Source organism: Pithys albifrons, chromosome 1 (genome assembly GCF_047495875.1).
Source record: "Pithys albifrons albifrons isolate INPA30051 chromosome 1, PitAlb_v1, whole genome shotgun sequence".
In the NCBI taxonomy this organism is placed as follows: Eukaryota; Metazoa; Chordata; class Aves; order Passeriformes; family Thamnophilidae; genus Pithys; species Pithys albifrons.
Genome location: NC_092458.1, coordinates 28,183,080 through 28,198,145, shown reverse-complemented (window position 1 = coordinate 28,198,145; position 15,066 = coordinate 28,183,080). Strand labels below are relative to the sequence as shown.

At 39.4% G+C, this 15,066-nt stretch overlaps 1 protein-coding gene across 5 annotated transcripts in view; it reads left to right on the top strand.

Annotated features, from left to right (window-relative positions):
• Nucleotides 1–15,066, top strand: part of DHRSX (dehydrogenase/reductase X-linked) — a 218,515-nt gene that overhangs the window by 141,359 nt on the left and 62,090 nt on the right. For 4 of the 5 annotated variants that reach the window (XM_071548368.1, XM_071548350.1, XM_071548342.1 and 1 more), the window contains one exon: nucleotides 9,197–9,298. The exons of the other annotated variant lie outside the window; for it this stretch is intronic. In XM_071548368.1, coding sequence (XP_071404469.1) covers nucleotides 9,197–9,298 — 102 coding nt within the window. The remainder of the gene's footprint in view (nucleotides 1–9,196; nucleotides 9,299–15,066) is intronic. 5 annotated transcript variants of the gene reach the window in all.

Below are 15,066 nucleotides of genomic sequence, written 5' to 3'. Positions count from 1 at the left end.
AAGATGGAAACAGCTCCAGATGAGTGCTCGTGCTTGTTTTTGTCAGGGTATTCATCTAATAAAATATTCTGCATGAGAATGCTGACAACAAAAGGTCTCTAGCCCTTTTTATGCTATCACTCTTTCATATGCATGTATGTGTCCCTGACCATCAAATTATACAAGTGATTTGATATCTTAACTTTGAAGGTATGCAACCCAAGATTCATTGGGAATGTGCAAATCCAGGGCTGAGAAGCTGGAAACAAATGAGAGCTCTGTATACTTTGCAGAACTATACCAGTTTAAATCAGCATAATTTCTAGGAAGACTCATGCTCCTAACTTGCTCTGAAGTACATTTTATTTTGTCATTTTCTAAAAGCCTGGCTGACTTTTGTCTTCATTTATAGCTTGACTCTGTATTACATCCAAAAAGCTCTTTACTTAGAGTTTCATTGCTGACTGAAAGTGTCAATAGAGGACACTGTTATGTGTGTGTCCCATATGTGCCATATACTTTGAGGTTTTAAATGAGATTTAAGTCACAGTGTAGAGTTAAGCCACTCTAAGGAGTAAATGTCATCTGAGAATAAAAAGAAACATATTTTCAATTCACAAAATATAGTGATGAAATTTAATATAAAAATCTGTTCACCCAGGAGCAAGAGGAAATTACATCTGAAAGTATGTAGAATCATAGAATAGTTTGGGTTGGAAGGGACCCTTAAAGATCATCTAGTCCAATCTCCTTTCAATGAGGGCAATAATAGTAATGAATGTGTTCTAAACCATTCTTCTCTTGTGTCCATAAATGATGAATCTTGAGAAGCTCTCTGTGAGCTCTTCTGTCCCGGCAAGGCAGATTTTTGCTTGGGCCTGTCCTCTTGGTTTTAGTCCCTCTGGAGGGAAGAAAACATGCTCATCTGCAACAGGATGAATGAAGGCTGCCTTCCTCAAACCTCAAAAAGAGGTATGAGAAGCATTTTCACTGCAACACCATTTTTTTCTTCCAAATATTAGGCACGGACTGAAATTGATATGGTGATGGCATTTTCCCATCATTTCTTCACAGGGCTCTAAGTGGTCCTATGAAAAGCCAAAATCGTATTTCCTTTCAACCTACATGAAGTCACATCCATAAATACTAGAAATAGTGACAAAAGAGTTCCCAAAACAGTTCTCCAGTGGAGTGAAAACAAAGTCTTCCCATAGCTACAGGATATCAGAGTACTTGATCTCTCTGCTGTCAGAAACTTCAGTGATGAGCACTGTAACACATGAGGAGGAAGAGACAGATGGCATCTAATTTCCAGTGAGCATACGAGGAAGTTTTATATGTATTTATTATTGTATTTGCTATTTAAAAAAAAACAAAAAGACCCCAAATTTCCCCAGTGGATAATCTGGAGGAAATTTTACCTAGGGGAAGCTAAGATAACCTTTGTCACCCTGAGAGCTGACTGTGGATCCCACTGCTCTTGTCCTGCTGCCACCACTTCCTAAGGTTACTCTCCTGACAAACTGATGTCAGGTCATTTCTTTTCAAGCCCTGTCCCTGCTGAACATAAAATGTCAAATATTATACAACAAAGCACTGCTCCCATGTTTGCAAAACCCAGAGCATGCTATGTTTGTATGAATTGTGCTAAAATGGTAGTATGTTTAAATAACATCCCACCTGGTGTTGCAATTTGCAATAATGTATGAGCATTTGTGTTGCTTTAGACGGGCTGCCTCTGTTTTGTACTGCTTTTAAGTCCAAGTGCTCTGGGACATGCTGTGTGAAGTCATTCAGGAGTCTCTCCTATGATGAGCTGATATTTTGGCAGTCATATGAGCTGCTGGTAGTGATGGAACTGGAACACTGTTCTTTCCCTTAAATTTTGGCCATTTTGATTAACCAGTACACAAGAGCTACTGGGGTGTTTGTTGAATATAATAAATTAAAGGATCACTGTACTAGGCCACACACTTCTCTTGTGGAAGCTGAAAGTACCTAAGCCAGACTGTTCAGATTCTGAAAGCAAATCTCTTTTTTTTAATTTTAATCTTCCACCTCTGAGAAAGAAAGTATATCTCAGAAAGCTGAAGACTTTTTTATAACCTGTTTGGTTAAGAAATGGCACCACAAAATGCCTTTTTCTTATAATACCTCTTTGAGCAGACAATATTCAAACCTTCATAAGAAAGCAAAAAACCTGAATTTCTAATATTTTTCCAGGGAGATTTCTCTTATGTTGTAAATACTGATGTAGAGTTTTTGTTCCCCTGAACAGCCTGGAGGATGACACATGGGGACTGTTTACAAAGGCTAACATTAGGCACAGGAAGTTCATATCTTTATACTGCCTTTAAAGTTAGTGGTGTTAGAATGGATGACTCAGAAAAGGAGCAGTTGAATTTTTGTTCTCTTGCTTGCCTGCTGGAAGGCTGTAGACAAACTAGACTAGAGTAAGTTCTGAGTATTTTTTTAATATAAAAATACCCAAGTGGTATATCTTTAAATATGCTCACTATTTTGTTCTATGGTACTGCATTCACACACTTTGCCGGATGGATGTCTTACATTCGTCTGCTTCTTCAATGCCATATCACAAGAATCAGCTTGAACAGTAAATCTATGCTAGAGTTAGCTATGCTTTATTATTTCTGTTAATAGTCTATCAAAGATCAGTGGTCTGAAAAAGACCCAAAAATTATTCAGACTAATAAAGGACAGAGAATAATATCAGGCACAAATTGTAAAATGCCCAGCAGACCACAGCCAATGCTTTTGTTCACAGTCACATACTTACAATAGTCTGAAGGATTAGGAGCCAAAGTTCAGCGAATTGTCATCATAACCACAACCAGAATTAAGGGTCACCCAGTATCATAGGTACAGTGGCACATACTAGGATTTTCTGTGTGTTAATCAATTTAATCTTTAATTCTTGTAAATCTTGGCTGCTCATGCTGACTGGGTGAGATTCTAGAGTACTTGTGGTGTAAAAGCCAGAGAGGTCATCGAGTGCATAAAGGCAGAAGCATGGCATGAATAGGGAACACTGTGCTTGCTGCATTTATGAGGACCATCTCTCATCATGCTCAGTAAGTAGTTGATTGGTGCATGCCTGAAGGATTTTGTTTGTTTTTATTTACCTGGAAGTCCTTTCACACATACCCATCTGGCACAATGATAAACCACAGGTTTGTGTTAGTAGCCTAGAACTGCTTTTGCATTTTCCATTCACAGCTTTGTCATAGAGCATCCCACAGTTTTGACCTCAGTTGGCCAGAAGTTCATTCCCCTCCCTTGGCAGCCCTGTTTTGTTTGAGGACAACTTTTATTTTGGCTGGAAGATGTGTAAGCAGATGAGCAGACCTTGCTGAGAAAGATGAATTTATTCTGGGGCACCTTACTTTAGGAAGAGAGGACTACAGGGAAAGGGAGATACCAAGCATGTCTCTGAAGACTGGACCAGCCAAAGCCACTGTTTAATAGTGTAAGCAAGGACAGTGCAGTGACAAAAGTAAGGAGGCTCCAGTCAGTACTGCTTTATATCTTCTTCTCCTCCCAGTTCACTCTTTCTTTCCTGAGGTTTACTCTGCTTCATTTTCACCTAGTTCTGCAGCGCAGCATCTGCCAGATCATGGGTATCTGATTCATTAAAGAGCCCTTTCTGATAAACATCTCTGCTGCACTATGCAGGTGCTCAGAAGCACACTCAGTTCTTTATGAGCAGGACGGCATTTCTCCTTGCTGCTCTGCAGATGCCAAAGTATAACTCTGTGAGGCAGAATAGCAAATGAAAGGCCAAATTTGAGCCTGAGCACCAGTTTTTATTATCTTGTTGAGGAATCATTGCCGTTCGCTGCTGGAGAAGTACTTCTTCGGACTGGAATCTTGACACTGAATAGATGAGTGGCAAGCAGGAACAGGCAAAGCAGTATTTTCTGTGGTCCTTTTTCCACCATGAACAAGTTCTTGTCTCCCTGCCTTGCTGAGCAGACTTGCAGCTTGTGTTTTTAACACAAAGGCGGTGAAAGCATGATGGAAAACTCTTTGGCATAAGTACCAAAAACAAATTGACTTTGACTTATGATTTCTGCCGAAACAGAGCTGTAGCTGTCCATAATTATTTCAACATGCTGAAGTAGAGTTGAATGCATAAAATGTGGTAGTTGGTAGGTGGCTTTATCTTAATCTGATCTAAATCAAGCCTAAGTGGTGTATTTGTGGAAGCCAAAACGTTGCATTTTCCTGTAGTAAGATGATCAGTGAAGTTACAGTTCCTGATCAATGACTGCCATATGTGTCCATTCTTTTTGCTTCTGAATTTTCCTTTCATAGTAGACTGAAATTCCCCTTTCACGCTTTTTATGTTCTGTGATACAAACACAAGAAATGTGCAGCCAGAGTCAACAGTTCTGGCATGGAAAGCAAAGAAGAATTTTGGATGCTAAAAACAAAGGTGTGCTAATGATGTGAAAAAGCAGGCAGACAGAAATGGGGGCATTGACTCCAAGTGGAAAGCTCAGGGGAGTGTGAGCACTCAGGGGCTGTGTCAGTCTCCTAACGCTGGACGTCCTCCTGGCTTTCATGGGGCTCATGTTCTCAAAAAGCTCTTCAGGATCTACCAGATTCTAGCCCTTCAGGTCCTCTAATTTTAGTTACCATGACCAAGCAAGCAGAGGGTGTACAGTGTAGAAACAAGCACTGCACAGTACGGGTGCTCAGTGGTGTCACACGTGGTCAGCCAGCGTGACTTTGTGGGGTTTGTATGGGCCTCTCGAGCTGCAGCCAGAAAAACATGCTGACTTCTCCATTGCTGAAAAGGTGCTGCATGACTCAGCTACATGTTTGAAAGAAAGCAATTAGGGAAAGCAGCAATTGCAGCACCATCATATACATATCTATTCATATGTAGTTAGTGGTATAAGTAACTCTAGGTGTTTTGGGGGAAATTGTGCTCCTTCTGTATTTAAGTAGCTAATAACTTTTTGACAACGGAGTAATCAAATTTCAATAAAAGAGTAGAAAAATATTTATAAGAATGAAAATTTTAGACAGCATCTGGCAATTATGGATGCACTTGCTTTCATTGGAAGGATTATTTAGATAAGATGATGGGACACATCCAGTAGAAGAAAGAAATACATGCATCTCTGTCACTATAGAAGTAGCCGAAAGCAAGTAGTACAGGAGAAGGAGAGATGAGTGGAGTTAGAAATTTGAGTATTTCAGTAGCATTAGCTGCAGATATTCTATATGTAGCTTATGGTGTATGTAGCTTCTGTTGCCCATTTTTGTACATAATAAAATGAAAGGAACAAGTTAGCTTTCAAAGCTTATTGTATTATTAAATTCCAAAGCAGAATGACTACTATTGTGGTAAAAGATAAGAATTTCAGAGTGTTTCAGTTTTCTTGCACTTATTCTTTTTGCTCATACCTATCCTGTATGGAAAACCCTTTGCTATTGTTGTTTCCATAAAGTAATTCAAGCCACATTGCTAGTTCATTATTAGGTTTGGTCATTTGCTCACATTATTAAACACTGGTCTTTATTAATTAAGGGAGCTAAAAAGTTGGTATGCTTAGTATATTTTTGCATGCTTCAAAATATTCTAGAAACTTTTCATTTTCTGTAGCTTCTAACTTTGTAATTCTTCAGTACAGTGATAAAAAAATTAATCAAATATTTGCACCATGGGACAAAGAAGAAACTTGTTTTTCATTCAAGGCCCTGCCTCTGAGTCAGCACACGACTTGGAGCTGTATTTTGGCAGTCTTTCTGGAGTGGAACAACACCTCGGTCGATGCAGTGCTCATGCCAGTAAATCCGCCCCCCTGGCAAAGAGCCGCCATGCACGAATGAGCACGAACAATTCTGGCCATTAGTGTTTCTGCCCTGTGAGCAAAAAGAAAAGTCTGGGGGTTGATTTGTTTGTTTGTTTTCCTTTCCAAAGCATGTTCTGATCTTTTCATGGTGAGTGCTTTACAAATAGTGAAAATGATGACACGTTTCCCAAATAAGCAAGTAAATAAGTTTAGTAATGATAGCTTTGGTCTAGTAGTCTGGGCATTGTACAGTCATAATGAAGGATGGCATTTGTTCTGCAAAGCTGCAAAATTAAGGGAGGGGAGATCACAGAGTAGCAAAAATTCCCAGGAAGGATGAGACTGCACTGGTCAGGCTGAAAAGCACACTCACTGGCACACAGGTTATCTAACTACCACTGTTGTTGGCAATGCAGAAAAGGACAATTTCAAGGTGAGATAAGGGGAGAGATTTAAAATTTGCTTAGTGAATGTTCCCAGGGGTCTGCTTTTCTTTTATATATAATGGCATTAGTATAATCCAGGAGAGTCAATAATAATGTCAGAGTCCATACAGGTGATGAGGAAGTGGTTGGACCCTGCACCGTAACACAGAATACTGCAGCTAATGAAAGTCTAATGCCTCCTGTACCAAGATGAATATTTTTGTATTGAAAGTGACTCCTCCACTGGCAGTGTAATAACTGCCTTCTAAGAACCTGATCATGCTTTTCTTATTCTCTTTCCTTGATGAGGTGCCTGAAGAAGTAAAGCAACAGCAGAATCAGCATAAAGCTTCACCCAGGTCTTCACTCCATTCCTTGTTGCACTAGTTACTAACAAGTTAGTACGACCAGGTTTTGTGTATCTGACCAATTACAATGCTACTTATTTGGCTTTATACAGCTGCCAGGTCACAAGAGCAATGGGCTGAGCAAGTCTCTTATTTCACAGGAGTTAATAACTTTTGCATTTCCTTACCATCTCCAAGTACAGGGCACCAGTGAAATTACATGAAGTTGCAGACCTCTTAAAGGTCTGCAGAGAGCTCAAGAAATTGTCCGTTTCTATTTATGGACCAGTGTTGTTGGAATGGTATGAATTTAGAGCCACTTTGAAAAAATGTATTTACACTATCTTATAACTGAAATTTAAGTGTTGTTTCGTTGGTTTTTAATGGAAAAGGCCACTCTGTGATTTATATACATACATTCACTAAGACAGTTTCAGAGGACTAATACTGTCTAGGTTGAAAATATATAAGGCTTATTAAAGCCTCATAGTAAGGGAACTGAAAGAACTGTTCTCCTGTAAAGGAATTAAATTACAGTTGTGATTGCCTTTTTTTATTTATCTTGCTGTTGTGCCTGAAGGCCTTCCTAATTTCTTACTATAGTGACATGTTATGAGGCATCATAGCTTGGAGGCTTAGTAGGGACAGGATGAAACAGTTTGGTGAATATCTTTGATGGACCAGGAAAAAGAGTATGAGAAAGGTCTCTTACTACAGCCTGCACTGGAGCCTATTTACCCAGCAGTTTGATCTTTCTATCAGAAAGGCATTCTTTAGCATTTTTGAAGAACTGTATATCTTTAATTTGCTCTTCTTTTAAAGGCTGATTCTTTCATATGAAGAGGTGGGGGAAGCCATGTGCTAGCAAGGGGGTGGCTGTTCCTTCCTGTGTAGCACAGGGCAGCAGCCCTGGGGCCGGGAGGAGGGACAGCAGAGGAAAGCAGGGAAAACAGTGCAAAGTTCTGCAACCCCAGTCCTCTGATGTGGCCAAAACCATCTTGGAGACTGGGCATCTGTGCAGAGGTTGCCACAGCTTGGGAGATCTGGAAGTTTGTTGAAATCAAACAAGACGGTTAAGGGCTCACTCTGCAAGCCTTTGCCTTTCTCACTGCTGGACTTAGTCACTGAAGGTCACTCAGTACTCTCTGACTTTCTCTACTAGAAACATCTTTTGGTCCTTAGAAAATTCACTTTCTGTAAGAGGTTCAACACCAGCTGACTTGCGTTCCCACAGTGAAATGCAGCACACCATTGGAGAGACAAATATCTGTGCTAGAGGCTCACACTCTTTTGCTTCGAACATAGCTAATGCTGAAACAAACCAAAAGCCAATCACGCAATATATACTTTGTTAAAGGCGAAAACAGTTGGTCAAGGTCATAATTTTCTCTCTTTTTCCCATTTGCAGAATTTCTAAAGAATTTGGATTGTTTGTACGGGAATAGGTACTGAAGTTGGGGGTGGCACTTCTTGTTTTTATTTCATAACCTTGATAATGTCTGGCCATACAAGGCAAAGCAACTGATGAGGCAGTGCTACAAGAGTCAGGGGTTAAAAGCTGGACAACTGCAACAGGAGTAGAATTTTCATACCTGATGGGTTTAAAGTTACTAGGGGATTTAAGTGATCTTTCTTATTTAAATTGATTAATTTGTTCTAGGGAAGGTCAATGGCTGAAAAATGCTTTGGACAAAAGGATGCTTGTTAGACACATGTGTTCTTGGAAATGAAAACACACTGGTTTCAAATACATTTTGAGACACTGACACCCTGCCCCTTGAGGAAGGTTGTTGGTATAATTAGATTGCCAGCACCCTGCCCTTGCCACCCTGCTACTTTACCAACACCAGCAGGGTAAGCAGGGTGCTGCCCACAGTGTCCATGTGAGGTGTGCTTCTCTCAAATCACAGTGCCATTGCTGGAGTCAAGGGTCAGCAGGACTCTAACCCACATTTAACTAGCATTTACATGACTGGTTGTTGCTCCCAGGTGACCTGGATGCCCACAGGAGCCACAGCATTACTTATGGTGCTTGTGTTGGCTATCAGGGATCAGTTGAGTCACCATATGGGCACCCTCTTGCTCATCTTTCCTATGAGCATAATAAAGTTTTATTTTGTAAACTATTCTGACCACATGTACTCTGCAGATAATCTGGGAAAAAAACAAAGGGCAGCATACTGGAATTAGAAACACAGGTAAACATTGTGGTGTCTGCTATGGCTTCTTCTCTCCCTATTTAATTTCCAGCTGCCATGTCCTGATTCTCTCAGTGCTGCAGAACTGTAGCCCCTCTTCCTAAATAGTAGCAGTACTAAAAATGGTAGGATTGGGACATACTTGCTGCATTTGACACCCTTTTTCACTTCCTGGCTGCAACATTCCCCATATTTGCTCTGGGAAGAATCAATAGTTTAAAAATAGAAATGAATAGAGAATGGAGAAAGAAGGAACCTTCTGAGTCCAGCTTCACCTATTATTCTGAAAAGTCTGGTTTATTTCAAAAACCTTTACTATACTGGTGACATTATCACAGGAGTCCTTGTTGATGTATATAAGTGTGTTTTTATATCATTGTAACAGACTTAACTCTTTTTGTTCATCTCCTCTTCTTTCCCAGTGGAGTTTTTATACTGTGATTTGGCTTCCATGAAGTCTATACGGCAATTTGTGCAGCGGTTTAGAGCAAAGAATTGTCCACTCCATGTCTTGGTGAATAATGGTGAGTTCTGGTTTTTTTTTCTTCACATATCTTCAGGGGAAGATGTGACAAATGAAACTCCTGTCTATCATTTCATGTTTCAAATAGATTATCTGAAACATACATCAGGTTACAATATGGTTGCATTAGCAAGGATGTCTTCCTAGGAGTTAAACTGCATTTTTTAGAGAGATTGTCAAATGAGCAGACTGAACACCTCAATGCCACACCTGCTAATGATTTCATTTATCCCTAATAAAAGTAAAAAAGAAAACAGAAGCTGTACTTTGTGCCAGTTAGGGGACTGGGCAATCACCAACCATATGAAGCTCAACAAGGGAAAGTGCCGGATCCTGCACTTGGGATGGGGCAGCTCTGGATGTTCATACAGACAGAGGATTGAGATGCTGGAAAGCGGTGCCATGGAAAGGGACCTGGGATCATGGTCCATGGTAGGTTGAATATAAGTCAGCAGTGCCCTGGTAGCCAGGAGGGCCAACTGTGTCCTGGGGTGCATCAGGCACAGCATCACCAGCTAGTCAGGGGAGGGGGGTTGCCCATCTCTGCTCTGCACTTGGGAAGCCTCACCTTGAATATTGTGTGCAGTTTTGGGCACTGCAATATAAGAAAGATATTAAGCTCTTAGAGGGTGTCCAAAGGAGGGAAACAAAGATGGTGAAGGGCCTTGAGGGGAAGACGTATGAGGAGCAGCTGAGGTCAGTTGGTCTGTTCAGCCTGGAGAAGAGGAGACTGAGGGGAGACCTCATTGCAGTCTACAACTTCTGCATGAGGGGAAGAACAGGGGCAGACACTGATCTCTTCTCTGTGGTGATTAGTGACAGGATCTGAGGGAATGGCCTGAAGTTGTGTCAGGGAAGGCTTAGGTTAGATATTAGCAAAAGGTTCTTTCCCAAGAGGGTGGTTGGGCCCTGGAACAGGCTCCCCAGGGAAATGGTCACAGCACAAAACCTGACAGAGTTCAAGAAACTGTTTGGACAATATTCTTGAGCACATGGTGTGACTCTTGGGGATAGTCCTGTGCAGGGCCAGGAGCTGGACTTGATGATCCTTGTGGACCCCTTCCAACTTGGCATAATTCTGTGATTCTTTGATTCCTTCACCTGTATTTACTTTCTCTCCCCTTATATTTTCCCTGTATGAACACTTGTTTACTGTGGCTGTCTGATGAACTGAATAGGGTGTATAATCCATCTAAAATATAGTCTAGTAAATGATCTGTCAGTCTCATAGAAGTCACTGCATAGATCAAAGTGCTACTGAAAAGTTGTCCATGAAGCTATGTCCTCAGTGGTCAGAGCACAAATTAAAGGAACAATATTTATCTTACATTCATGCAATTGTCAAATGAATCTCATTACTCTTAGGGGGTTTAACTTTTGTTATTCACAAACTTACCATCTAATGTTGTTTTATAGCCACAGTATTTTTGGAAAACAGCCTGTACAGTAATTTTCCTCCAGAAACCGTGCATGCTCTGCATGCACTTTCCTAAAGAAGAATTTTCACCTGTCTGTTTGACTAGGGGAAAAACCCGCCAGCAAAAAACTAGGCTTCTTGTAGAATTTTTCTGCTGTTATGTGCTGCTGTTCTTGTTTCCCCAATTATTTGCATATAGTTTATTAAGACATCCCAGAGAACAAACATGCTGTAAATAAGTGGGTTGATGCCTCAAAGAGCTCTTAGTAACACAAACAAATATTGCAATAAAAATTCAAGTGTTTTTTATTTGCTGACTGATATGAAACATTCATGAAATGTTCAACTAAATGTTCATTTTTATTTGATTAGTCGAAAAAGCCTACTATTATTATTTTAATTGTGCAATAATTAGAGGTGGTGGATATTTAAGCCCAGTTACAAAATCTTTCCAGATCTACATGCCTACTTTTAAAGATGCCGAATACAAACTGGTACACAGATGGGAACAGCACTATTTGAAAAAACAGTATTTTGTGGATGAAGGGGTTTTGAGATCTGTGGTCCCATCAAGCATCCCCTGCCCTTCACTAGTTTTCAGCATGAGCAAAGTCAGAACTGTCAGCAGGGGCTTGGAGGACATTAAGGGGACAAATGGCAAGGCTGAAGCAACTGGGAAGCCCTGTAGAATAAAGAATTTTGTTTTGTCCTAGCTGCTGCTGAAGTGGAACGGATGAAAATTGCTGTTAAATATGTCTTATTCAAGAAACAAAGTTATATTAAAATAGGTCTCCTAATGGGACTAATACGTTATGAGACCAAAGAGTGTAAACCCAAAGCTTCTTTTAAGGAAGAAGTTTGGGATTAAAATTTGCCTGATTCAGTCTGTGTTTTTGTGACTTCCAAGAAGGGCATTTGATTTCACTTACTCTTGTTTATCAAATACAGTTGACAAAAGAAATGTTTGTTTGAGAAAATACTTTCAGAAACGTCAATGAAATGAGTGGTCCAAATCTGCTTTTTCCCGAATATTTAACAGAATCACAGAAGCAAGCACGTCCAAAGCTGGTGTAAAGGTTCCCATATAATTAGGTCAGTCTCCAACCATTACCTGACAAGTCACGAGACTCTGCTTCTGAAAGCTCTTTCCTGCATGTTTGGGTTTTTTTATTGTCCTTTTTATTTGCTTTTGTAATTAATCTGTAGCATTTAGTTTTGTTTTGTTAGTAGTTTCATAGTGAAAGCCCATTTTTAAGCACAACTAAAACAAATGCTGACTTTGGGGTTATCTAGTTGGCCTTTTCTTTTCCCTTTCTCTTCTTCTTTCCCTTTTTTATTTTTTTTCTGGTAATTTTTTTTACTGTAACACAATGTACTAAGGAGGATGATTCAGTCCATCCTGGACTGCAGAACGGGAAGCACTACTGACTCAAAAGCCTCAGCACAGTTGCCAGCTCCACTGCCTTCGCCGTAGGATTCCCTGGACTCAAACTTGGGTGTCTGGAAGAGGACAATGCTTGCAATATTGAAATATCTGATGGGAATGAGTATGTTGTCAATAAGAGAAAACTGTTGTCAGGTGGAAGGCATTTTGCATGACTGTTAGCTGTCTTTCAGGACTTAATGATGCAGTTGATTTTCTTATGTCTCAGTGTATGCATTTAGAGTAGTAGGTTTCTTAGTGTTACTTTGTGCTTTTTATTTCTTACCAATTTTGAAGCTCTAGCACTCTTGATATGAAGAGTTATTTTAAATTTCAACATCTGGGGAAGAACTTATGGGCCAGACAGCTACACAATGCATTTGTAGGCAGTCATATGCTTTTAAGAGTCTGACCTAAAATCTGTTGGGGTAATGGAAAGTCTCCATTAGGTTTTGAAAATCAGACTTTTTGTGGGTCCCATGACTTCTGAATCAGACCACTGGCAAACAAATAAAAATTTTCCTCTCTGTTTTCACAGGACCAAGCATTTTATTATCAAGGACTGTACTCTTTTGTCACATTTAGTATAAAAATGCTAAGAACTGTTACATTCAATTTTTTGCACAATATGTAATTTAATTAGGGGTTGTTTTTTATAAACGTATCTCCATCACTTGCTCTCCATCCTTTGTCTAACTCAACTATTTAGCTGGAAATTAAATTGATGCTAAAATCCTGAGTGTTTTAAAGTATTTTCCTAGAACTAAATACTCAGGTCCCACAAAAATTTCAAGAAGGTTTAGGTATCCTACTAAATGAAAATTAGTGCACTACAGTCACCTCGTCTTTTTGTTATAGCTTATTTTAGCATATAAATTTAACTTTCTAATTTCTAATTTAAAAGGAAAAATTTGGTTGAATGCACACATTATTTCAGATGACAAATAAGGGCCTGTTTTTCCATTACTATGTTTTCTGCATTGGTAATGTGCATGCTCAGCTCTTGGTTTTTAAAATAAACAAAAGACATTAAAAATGCAAATAGAGTATTACATAAACATTTTTTTAATATAATGTGCTAGTGCTAAAAAGAGAAAAATGCTATGACACAGAAAACAAAATCATTTTCTGTAGAAAACAAGAAGTCAACTAAATGGTTGAACTATTAGCTACAGAAAGATGGCTGCAACACAAGCAGTTCAGAAAGCTTCATCTGAAAGAAGAGCAGAATATGTCTTCTAGTCCACTAGTTAACAATGGAGTGCTAATTTTTAGTTTTGTTTTTGAAAAGAACAGTGTTTTTGTACAGCTGAAAAGCACTTAGAAAATTACAGCATGTACACTAATGTAATTATTTAATACATTCATAAAAATGGCATTGCTGTTAAAATGCATTCGAAAGTCTGCTCTCCTTTTGTGGTTGCAAAAGGGACAGATAGTAAAACACTTTGTAAAATTCCATGAGCAGTAATTACTGCTTCGTGCCAGAGCATTTTTTCTCCTGACTTGAAGCCAGTCATTTTCTCTGTGTGCTAGAAATGTTTTTCAGTACCTTGCAGTTAATGTTTTAACTTATACATTGTTTACAGTACTGAATTATCTCAAAATCAAGAGAGCTAACATCAAAATCACTATGTATTTAGTGATACCAGAATACCTATGGATATCCAATATGCACAGTCTAATTTATTAACAATGAAATACCAACTTAAAGGTTTCAGGCTATTATTAGTCTATTACAGACATTAAAGTTAAAATATTTGAGGTTGAAGCCTATCTAAACCAAGTTAAAATCAATATTTCTGAACTGCTGGCTATTTCAATCATATTTTGTACTTCGTGAATCATCTGAGAAATTACCAGTCTTTTGATAGAATGAGTAAGTTTCTATAAGTTTTCCTCTTTAGTTGGCAGGGCACAATAAAAGCTGTTTCAATAGCTTAGAATGTGAAATATATATTTCTTTTTTTTACCTGCACACAGTTCAGGCATGTGCAGGTCAGCTAAGATTAAATTATTCATATGTTTGAGTATTTTCAGGACCATATCTTCAGAAGTGTGAGATTTGAGGGCTGGGAACAAGGGTATACACCAAATGCAAGCAATTTATAGATAGTTACCTACTCACAGGTCTTATTGGTTAGTTCAATTTAACAGTAATTAAATTGCTTGAGATTATCACAATGGGATCTCTGAAAAAATCCTTCCCACTGGATTAGGTAACAGTCAGCTCCCTTCTCTGTAGCAGCTGTAGGCTACACCAACTGTTATGATGAAAAGAAGAGAAACCTCAGAGATGTGGAAATTCACTGGGGAAGGCCGTGAGGGAAAGTTAGTGAGGAGGGTTACTGTTAATTCCAGTGAAACTTGGATTTCATCAAAATTAATGCTTCTCCTTCCGACACACAGGAAGGCTGTGGTGAACTCAGGATATGGTATCTCATTAATCTTCCAGTGTCTTGCTTACGATATCATGTTTCATCTTTATCTTTCCTCAAAGACAAAATTAGAGCAATACCTGAGCAAAGCTGTGATGGAAAAGGTACAGAGGGACAAGAAAGAGAGGATGAGCAGAAGAGCAAGTGGCTCTTTACCTCTATATAATGGATGATACGTACTAGACATCATGGGAGAGCTGGGCCTTTGGGAGATGGTTTGAGCTGGAAAAGGTAATTTGAGCTGGTGGAGAGATTAGCTTAAAATAGACCTTCCATGGACGATGGGAAAACCCAGAATATTCATATCATCATCATCATGGCTAGGCTTTGCGAACGAAGATTTGAGAAGGGCACTACCCACGCTTGCTGCAAGCGTGCTGGTGGCTAAAAAGGCCGATATGGGATAGGCAGGTCCGGTCACAAAAGACACAGCCAAACACCTCCCTAGGTGACATTGGCAAGGAACGGTTCTTTCTGCGTTGTCTTTTCTC